At 52.0% G+C, this 10,357-nt stretch overlaps 1 protein-coding gene across 2 annotated transcripts in view; it reads right to left on the bottom strand.

Moving 5' to 3' along the window:
• Positions 1-3,436: 3,436 nt before the first annotated feature.
• Positions 3,437-10,357, bottom strand: part of LUC7L (LUC7 like) — a 54,421-nt gene continuing 47,500 nt past the window's right edge. For both annotated transcript variants that reach the window (XM_050774722.1, XM_050774723.1), the window contains exons 8-11: positions 8,003-8,091; positions 4,984-5,013; positions 4,406-4,573; positions 3,437-3,787 (exon numbers count right to left, since the gene is read on the bottom strand). In XM_050774722.1, coding sequence (XP_050630679.1) covers positions 3,646-3,787; positions 4,406-4,573; positions 4,984-5,013; positions 8,003-8,091 — 429 coding nt within the window. In that variant the 3' untranslated portion in view covers positions 3,437-3,645. The remainder of the gene's footprint in view (positions 3,788-4,405; positions 4,574-4,983; positions 5,014-8,002; positions 8,092-10,357) is intronic.

Genomic DNA, 10,357 nt, shown 5'->3' with positions numbered 1-10,357 from the left:
GGGGTAGGAAACGGCCTCAGCTCTCGTCCACATTCTCTTCTTCTCCCCCCAGGACTACCCTTAACCTACTCAGGGATTCAGTCAAGGCCCATGTGCTCCCCAAGCCCAAGGGGACCCTGTTCAGGAGGCAAAGGTGGCACCAGGCCAGCCCCTGTCCAGCTAGTTTAGCGTTGACAGCACCTACCAAACAGAGCCATTTACCTTAAAAAAAAAATCACTGCCAGCTGCGGTGACTTACACCCGTAATCCTAGTGCTTTGAGAGGCTGAGGTGGGAAGACTGCTTGAGCCCAGGAGTTCCCAAGAATATTCTGAGCAACGTAGTCAGACCTGTCTCTACAAAAAAATAAAAAATTAGCCAAGTGTGGTAGTGCACGCCTATATCCCAGCTACTTGGAGGCTGGGGCAGGAGGAACACCTGAGTGCAGAAGTTCAAGGCTGCAGTGAGCCATGACTGCACCACTGCACTCCAGCATGGGTGACAAAGCAAGATCGTCTCAAAAACAAAATAAATAATTTTGGCCAGGCACAGAGGCTTACAGCTATGATCCCAGCATTTTAGGAGGCCGAGGCGGGTGGATCATGAGGTCAGGAGTCTAAGACCAGCCTGGTCAAGATGGTGAAACCGTCTCTACTAAAAATACAAAAATTAGCCAGGCATAGTGGCGGGCCCCTGTATTCCCAGCTAGTCAGGAGGCTGAGGCAGTGGTTGCAGTGAGCCAAGATCGCACCATCCACACTCCAGTCTGGGAGACAGCGAGACTCTGTCTCCAAAAAAAAAAAAAAATTTTTTTTTTTTTTTTTTAAGTCACCAAATGTTCTGGAGAGGCCCCCTTCTCTTCTGTTCTCCTCCAGCCTGGGCTACAGGCCAAGGTGGTACCCTGTGGGTGGAGCCAAGGGCCTGTTCCACCTGACACTACAGACTTCTTCATATGGGAGGGATACACTTCCAGACCCATATACCTCCCAGTAGCCACCTTCAGCGAGATTTACTGGTACTGCTGTGGAAAGGAAGGACTCACTGCATTGGATGAAAAAAGTAAAAACGTGGGTCTCCTATAGCGGACTCTGACAGCAGAACCTGGTGTGGGTTATTTGGGAGTAGACAGAAGGGAGGGAGAAAGAGCCGTCGTGGGTGCTATCAGCAAAACTGCACTGGGGGCACGAAGCTCAGTTTGGTCAGCACCACCTGGCAGGTGTACTGAGACCCACCCGACTGTCCCTGCATGGTAGAGAGGAAGGAGCACCTCTCCCTGCACGGTTGGTGCCCCGGACGGCTGCACCAGCATGCGGCTACCAGGGACAGCCGAGGACACTGATGCTGCATCCCAGGAGGACCTGTCCCCTTCAGCTGTCATCAGCAGATACAGGGGACAGGACGTGAGTACTGAAGGCCAGGGGCACAGCACCTTTTCTGTAAACCCCAAGCCCTGACCAAAAAAAAAAAAAGAAAAAGGCAAAAACCAACTATTTGTCTACACATACAAATGTATGCCTAGATGGAAAAAGATCCAAACGATTCACAGCAGTAATGGCTCTGAGGGTGAGGGTGTCTGCTTAAGCCGCAGGGAAACCCAGGGTGCAAACCAACACTCATCACGCGGGCAGCCACAGCCATGACCACAACATGGGCTTGGGAACAGGGAACCCAGACCCAGCCACTCCCTCCCGGAAGACAGGAGGGAAGTTCACGTGTTGAATAAGGACCCGAGTCCCACGTGCAGGAAAAGGTGCGAGTGAGGAACACCAACACGGGCGATGACTCCAAAGCACAGCATCACTCCCAAGTGACTCCTGCGCAGGGTGGCCCCTTCCACCCTCCTTTCCTTGGAGACGGCTGGCTGGGCAAGACCTGTGTCACGGGCTGGCAGAGCAGCCCACCTACCCATTTGTCCTCCTGGAGGGGACAGCCTGTGGCAGGAGAGCCCAGAGCAGGGACACCAGCTACATCTTGATACTGGTGGTGAAAAGACCCAGCCCACAGCACCTGTGTGTGCCCACTGAGCCAACCAGCTCAAGGGTGGCATCTGTACCTCTGCAGAAACAGAGCAGATGAGGATGACTATGTGTTAACAATGGAACCTCAGGAATTCCCTCCAAAAAATCTCCCACAAAGTGAAAAAGGGAAGGAGCTCCCATCATCTACACATTAGTTAGCAGTTACCCTTTTCAGAAGGGCTTCATTTTGGGTTTCTGTGATGTTTTGAGACACAGGCTTGCTGTCGCCCAGGCTGGATGCAATCTCAGCTCACTGCAACCTCCAGCTCCCGGGTTCAAGTGATTCTCCTGTCTCAGCCTCCCAAGTAGCTGTGATTACAGGTGTCCGCCACCATATCCGGCTAATTTTTGTAGTTTGGATAGAGACAGGGTTTCACCATGTTGGCCAGGCTGGTCTCGAACTTGTGACCTCAAGTGATCTGCCTCCCAAAGTGCTAGGATTACAAGCGTGAGCCACTGCACCCGGCCCTTCATTTTGGTATCTGACTGATGTAAAGCAGGTACATTAGAAAGAACTGAGAGGTGAGTAACATAATCAGCTCACATGGGACATGAGACAAACCACCTTTTTTTTTTTCTTTTTTTTTTTTTTTTTTTTTTTTTTTTTTTTGAGACGGAGTCTCGCTCTGTCGCCCAGGCTGGAGTGCAGTGGCCGGATCTCCGCTCACTGCAAGCTCCGCCTCCCGGGTTTACGCCATTCTCCTGCCTCAGCCTCCCGAGTAGCTGGGACTACAGGCGCCCGCCACCTCGCCCAGCTAGTTTTTTGTATTTTTAGTAGAGACGGGGTTTCACCATTTTAGCCAGGATGGTCTCGATCTCCTGACCTTGTGATCCGCCCGTCTCGGCCTCCCAAAGTGCTGGGATTACAGGCTTGAGCCACCGCGCCCGGCCTTTTCTTTTTTTTTTTGAGACAGGGTTTTCCTCTCTCACCCAGGCTACAGTGCAGTGGCGGAATCAAGGTTTGCCTCAGCCTCCTGGGCTCAACAGATCCTCCTGCCTCAGCCTTCTGAGAGTAGCTGGGACTACAGGCATGTGTCACTATGCCCAGCCCCATAGGTCTCTGTTTAGTGCTAGTACCTTCAAAATGGGAAGTGCGATGTAACTCACCTGAGTCCCAAGTTAAGGCTGTGGTAGCAGCTGACCAGACAAGACAGCTTTTCCTAAATAAATGAAGGCAGAACGGGAGCCCCTCCCTCCTCCCCACTGGAGATGGGCAGCTCAGACACTCAGAAGGTTGTGTGGGGCTGAGCAAACAGCATGCACACCTGGGTCCCGTCAGTCAGGTGCAGGGAACAGGAAGTGCCCTGCCATCTACTGGATGCCAGAAGACAAGACACGGCCCACGAGTAAGTCATGGTTTCTGGGAGGCGATGGTGGCACTGGCACGGGGTCACAGTGAAGAGCCTCTAAGCAGAAGACAGCAGAGACCCCACTGCAGCCTCAGGAGGCAGTCGTCAGATTTATTTATTCCTACTCAACACGACCCCAGAACACAGGAGCAACTCTGTACAATTCTAGAAACTCACAGCTAGCTCCAAAACAATAGAAATTTTAAACTACAAAAGATGAGTTGTATTCAGCAAATATAAAGGGTAATTTTAGACTGTGTGAACGTTTATCAGACTATTTACAGCACCCGGGAGACGGGTTCAGATCTCGCCGGCCTCCTTCTCTTCTGACCTCCGTGAAGCCATCTTCCCGTTGGAGCTCTCAAGCCTCCAGTCCGGGGGCCCTCGCTCGCTCCGCCCGCTCTCCCAGGACTCCTCTCTGGATGCCCGCTCTCTGGAGAACCTGGGAAATGGGAACCAGAGGCTCAGTGGAGGCTGCTGCCCCACTTCTGCTGGCCGCTCAGGTACGACAATGGACCTGCAGACCAGGCCAGGGAAGGCCATGCATCCCCTATACCCGGACACCCCCTAGAGGCCAGCCAGACTTGCCCACCACATATGGAGTGTTAAATAGCCATTAAAAAGTGACCTTTGCAAAGATTTTTAATAAGGAGAGCCTTCACTGTAACATAAACAGTGCAAAGGAGAATACAACACTATACGCACAGAAAATGACACTACGTAAAAACACAATGGAAAAAAAAGATCAAAAACAAAAACAGAGGTAAGCAGGGCCTGGTGAGGACATAAGTCTCAGGCACTCTGTACGGACGTGACAGTGCACAGGCCCAGGGCGCAGGCTGGTGCATGTACAGTCCCTGCAGCATCACCTGGAGCCACGTGAGCTCCTCCACAGCCCTCTAGCTTCTTCCCAGACCTAAGTCCCATTCACGACCCCCCAGCCCTACTCCTGTGTGTGAGCCCAGCCCCATCCCCACCAGACATGGCCCTCAGCAGACCCTGGGAACACAGAGAAGGGCTCACTCCTGGTTGCAGCTACCGAAGGAGTCAGAGTAGTTACTTGTATTTCGCACTCCGGTCCCGGGAAGCCCGACGATGTCCCCGGCTGTGGCTCCGGGAACGGCTGCGGTGGCGCCGATGTCTATCTCGGGACCGGGACCGGGACAACTTTCGTCGCTCTCGGGAGGTAGATCTTGACCGCCTCCGACGCCGATCCCGGGAGCGTGACCTGAAAAATCAGAAAGTTCCGAGGCTGAGACTCTATAGGTGCCAACACTACCAGGGCCCCACCCCTCAGCAGATTCTGCTGGCTGCTTTACTGACATTTTCCCCTTTACTCCCACAAATTTGGGTTTAAAATATTTCCATCAGTTCATCTCCAATGGTTAGGACCTTTCCAATGAGGCCTCCTGAAAACATCTGGCCTGGATACTCCTGTCACCCTGCAGGCCCCGACCTTCCCTCTCATTAACAGTGGGAATCCTCCACGGCACCAAGCAACCCCTCGCCCTGTGCCCTTCACAAGCCAGCCCCACCTGCCACATAACATTTGTAAAGGCATAAACATTAAATGTTAAGAAAAATGCTTATGGAAAGAGATATTTGACTGACATCATTTTAATGGACCTGGAAACCTACCTCCTGCGATCTCTGGTTCTTGATCCCGACCTAAAAGGGGGAAAAAAAGATGAACAAGGCCAGGCGTGGTGGCTCACACCTGTCATCCCAGCACTTTGGGGAGGCCGAGGCGGGCGATCACCTGAGGTCACGAGTTGGAGACCAGCCTGGCCAACGTGGTGAAACCCCGTCTCTACTGAAAATACAAAAACTGGCCAAGCGTGGTGGCGGGTGCCTGTAATCCCAGCTACTCAGGCAGCTGAGACAGGAGAATCACTTGAACCCAGGAGGCAGAGGTTGCAGTGAGCTGAGATCACACCACTGCACTCCAGCCTGGGCAACAAGAATAAAACTTTGTCTCAAAACACAAGTGAATGACTTCCCGAAAGCACCCGTTCCTCACCCTCTCAGGGTCAGGGGAGGGGGAGGGCTCCACATATCAGAAGGGAGGCAATGCCCCCAAAGGCCTACTGTGTTCGAGCTGCCTGCGTGTTCCCAGTTGGAATGGGAAGTACCACTGCTCCCATCCCCACAGCCACTCTGTGGCAGTCGCTCTGTGGCACACTCAGTGTCACCTGAGCCTCACAGAGGGGGCCACATCCGAGCACCAGACGCAGCCTTTTAACATTACAAGGGCCGTGAAAAGTCTGCACCGACTGTGCTGCACCCAAGTCCTACAAATGACTCTCCAGTCTTTACAACAGACTCCAGCACAGAACGTGCAGCCAGCAAGTGGGGCACACTGAAACACCGAAAAGTGAAAGCAAAGCCGTAAGTTCCAGACACAGGCTTCCTGCCAGGTGAGAGTCATCAGCTCATTCTGCCACACAACCAGCGTCTGAAAAAGGCAAGCTATAAGCCATTAAGGTGCCCATAAGCCATTAAGGTCAAGCGGCCCCATGTACACCCACAACACGCACGGCCTAAACATGACAGTGCATGTAAAAATGTCCACCTCCATGTAAAAAATGGATTGTGTGTTTTGCTTAATATTTTTTTCTATACTGTTTAAGTTTCTGTGCAATCAGAATCTCCCACTGGATGATTAAAACAACAAACAGCTGGGCGCAGTGGTTCACGCCTGTAATCCCAGCACTTTGAGAGGCTGAGGTGGGCGGATCATGAGGTCAAGAGATCAAGACGAGCTTGGTCAACATGGTGAAACCCCGTCTCTACTAAAAATACGAAAATTAGCTGGGCGTGATGGCACAGGCCTGTAGTCCCAGCTACTCGGGAGGCGAAGACAGGAGAATCGCTTGAACCCAGCGGGTGGAGGTTGCAGGGAGCCGAGATCGCACCACTGCACTCCAGCCTGGCAACAGAGCAAGACCCTGTCTCAAAAGCAAACAAAAACACCACCACCACACACAATAAACATTCGCCCTGAGTTATGCACTCAGGAATTCTTTCAGGAAAAGTGGTTTGGGAACCTTCCTGGACAACGAGCTGTGTCCAAGAAGACCCGTGGTTACTTCTGGCTCCTGTCTTTTCTCTGAACTCCCATCAGACTCGACAGCCCCACCTCGAGACGGCCTCCAACCTGAGTGTGGCCAGAGGCATCTTCTACTTCCCACCTCCTCCCACTGCCACACACCACAGCCAGCCTGCCAACCTCACCAAGCAGCACTGCAGGCCCGAAACCAGGAGACCAGCTTCATTTCCTCCTCTGTGCACTTCACACACTACCAGCAAATCCCATCAGTTCTATCCCAGAACTTCCCCGGACTCTTCCCGCCCCTTACCTGGCTTCAACTGCCACCTCCTCCATCTGGATTCTCCTACCCAGCTCCCCAAGGTCCTGCTGCTTCCACTCCAGCCCAGCACGCTTGTCAAAGGGGAGTAGGCACCATCCCCCTCTGTAAACAGGTGTCCAACAGCCCCATAGCACTCAGTAAATCAACAGCAATGCCCACACACAGCCTCCAACAGCTTGGATCCCTTACCTGACTGCCATGCACACACAGTCCTGGGCTGGGCCGCGTTTTGTCGGACTGAATATGTTGTTTACTTCTTTCTTTTTTTTTTTTGGGACGGAGTCTCACTCTGCCGCCCAGGCTGGAATGCAGTGGTGCAATCTCAGCTCACTGCAAGCTCTGCCTCCCGGGTTCACGCCATTCTCCTGCCTCAGCCTCCCAAGTAGCTGGGACTACAGGCGCCCACCACCGCGCCCGGCTAATTTTTTGAAGTTTTTAGTCGAGACAGGGTTTCACCGTGGTAGCCAGGATGGTCTCGATCTCCTGACCTCGTGATCCACCCGCTTTGGCCTCCCAAAGTGCTGGGATTACAGGTATGAACCACTGCACCTGGCCGCTTTTTTTTTTTTCTTGAGATGGAGTCTCATTCTGTTGGCCAGGCTGGAGTGCAATGGCACGATCTTGGCTCACTGCAACCTCTGCCTCCCGGGTTCAAGTGATTCTCCCACCTCAGCCTCCAAGCAGCTAGGATTACAAGCACCTGCCAGCACACCCAGCTAATTTCTGTTTTTTTTTTTTTTTTTTTTTTTTTTTTTTTGAGATGGGAGTCTCGCTCTGTCGCCCGGGCTGGCGTGCAGTGGCCGGATCTCGGCTCACTACAAGCTCCGCCTCCCAGGTTTACGCCATTCTCCTGCCTCAGCCTCCCGAGTAGCTGGGACTACAGGCGCCCACCACCTCGCCCGGCTAGTTTTTTGTATTTTTTCAGTAGAGACGGGGTTTCACCGGGTTTGCCAGGATGGTGTCAATCGCCTGACCTCATGATCCACTCGTCTCGGACTCCCAAAGTGCTGGGATTACAGGCTTGAGCCACCGCGCCCGGCCATTTCTGTATTTTTAGTACAGATGAGGTTTCACCATGTTGGCCAGGCTGGTTTCAAACCCCTGAACTCAAGTGATCTGCCCGCCTCAGCCTCCCAAAGTGATGGGATTACAGGCGTGAGCCACCAGGCCTGGCCTTACTACTTTACTTAATAACGGCCCTGACTATTCCAAGCAACAGTGGAATGGACAGACAAGGGAATGCTGGAGGCCAGTGCAGCTCATTCACTGCCAGCCCTCAGGCTCACCTCCTGCTCAGACGCTCCTCCCGCTCCCTCTCCTCTCTCCTCCTCAAGCGATCCTGATTTCTCTTCTCCTGCTTTTCAGCGACAGTTTTCTAAATAAATGAAACAAAAAATGAGGGAAGAGCAAGTTACACAAACCAGAATGTGAATGCTACTTAACAAAGCACCTTTACATAAGCTCAGTATCGGTAATTTAAAAATTGAAGAGACACTTTAAGGAAATGGGAACACATTTTTTTTTTGAAACGGTGTCTCACTGTCAGCAGGCTGGAGTGTATTGGTGCAATCTCGGCTCACTCCAACTTCCACCTCCCAAGTTCAACCGATTCTTCAGCCTTGGCCTCGCACAGGCGCACGCCACCACGCCCACCTAATTTTTGTATTTTTAGTAGAAATGGGGTTTCACCATGTAGGCCAGGATGGTCTTGATCTCTTGACCTTGTGATCCGCCCGCCTCAGCCTCTCAAAGTGCTGGGATTACAGGCATGAGCCACCGGGCCTGGCCAACACATTCATTTTTAAAACTTCTTAATGAAGAAGGTAACACATGAAAAAACGCTGTATCATTACATTTTTTTTTTTTTCCTGAGACGGAGTCTCACTCTGCTGCCCAGGCTGGAGTGCAGTGGTGCGATCTTCGCTCACTGCAGCCTCTGCCTCCCGGGTTCAAGATATTCTTCTGCCTCAGCCTCCTGAGTAGCTGGGATTATAGGCGTGCGCCAGCACAGCTGGCTAATTTTTGTATGTTTAGTACAGACGAAGTTTCACCATGTTGGGCTGGCTGTTCTCGAACTCCTGACTTCGTGATCTGCCTGCCTCGGCCTCCCAGTGTTGCAATTACAGGCGTGAGGCACTGCAACTGGCCTCGTTTACATTTTATTTTATTTACTTTTTTTTTTTTTTTGAGACGGAGTCTCACTCTGTTGCCCAGGCTGGAGTACAGTGGTGCGATCTCGGCTCACTGCAACCTCCGCCTCCCAGAGGTTGGAGGTTGCCATTTTCCTGCCTCAGCCTCCTCCAGAGGAGCTGGGACTACAGGTGCCCGCAACCACACCTGGCTAATTTTTTGTATTTTTAGTAGAGACGGGGTTTCACCGTGTTAGCCAGGATGGTCTCGATCTCCTGACCTCATGATCCGCCCGCCTCGGCCTCCCAAAGTGCTGGGATTACAGGCGTGAACCACCGCGGCCAGCCACTTTTTTTTTTTTTTTGAAACAGCGTCTTGCTCTGTTCAACCAGGCTGGATGGAGTGCAGTGGCACAATCACAGCTCGCTAGAACCTCAACTTCCTAGGCTCAAGCAATCCTTTTTACCTCCACCTCCTGAGTAGCTGGGACTTATAGGAGTGTGCCAGTGTGGCGGACTAATCCTTAAAAATTTTATATAGAGACGGGGTCTTGCTATGTTGCGCAGGCTGGACTTGAACTCCTCAGCTCAAGCAATCTTCCTGCCTTGGCCTCCCAAAGTGCTGGGGTTACAGGCCTGAGCCACCCAGCCTATCATTAGATTTTATCAATTTGGTAACAAACTGTCTATTCTAAGTGGTGCTATACTTCTAACTCACAGGGAATTGATCACATTGTTTCAAACCAACCCAGATAGCTAGGAGACTCTACAAACTTTACGGTAAAAAAGGACAGACATATTTGACCAAACATATCTTGCTACTGGGAGCAGAATCCCTGCAGCCACAAAGCAGCCCAACCTCAGGGTGCTGGGTGCTATGCCGGCTTTAGACCAAACTGAGTTGGAGGACAGCAGGCCAGGGGAGGTGGACCACAAATCCTTTGCAACTGGCTTTCAACACAGGATGACGTGAATCATTAGGCTTGATTAAGAAAGCAATGTAAGGGGGAGGAGGCTATGAGAAACCTCACCAATGAAAACACCATCAACGCAAGCTGAGTGGAAAAGCACCGGGCACCATTCTGTGTACCCCCTACTCCCAATATCAACTCTAAGGCATTTAATGCCCCTCATCTGTGCCAAGTGAGGCCCCCAGTGGAAGCAAGTCAGAGCCAGTAAGACAAAGAATTACTAGTCTTCTCCGTCTAGAGAGCCACGATGGCATAAGGATAATCTTCCATACCCAGTGTGGATGACAGCACACATCCCACAAGGGCATGACAAGGATGGAAAGCTGGCTGACTAGCATCTGCAGCTCTAAAGCTCCACCCATGCTCATCCTGTGTCTGCAGAAGGGCACACATGGATGGACACCTTTAAGGTTATGTTTAAGGATGGCATTAAAGCCAGGTATGGTGGCTCATGCCATTTCAGTACTCTGGGAGGCTGAACTGGGAGGATCATGTGAAGCCAGGAGTTTGAGACCAGCCCAGGAAACATAGTAAGACCTCC

This window comes from Macaca thibetana, chromosome 20 (assembly GCF_024542745.1).
Source record: "Macaca thibetana thibetana isolate TM-01 chromosome 20, ASM2454274v1, whole genome shotgun sequence".
Taxonomy (NCBI): domain Eukaryota; kingdom Metazoa; phylum Chordata; class Mammalia; order Primates; family Cercopithecidae; genus Macaca; species Macaca thibetana.
The sequence above is the reverse complement of the archived record's forward strand: the minus strand, read 5'-3'. Positions and strand labels throughout refer to the sequence as shown.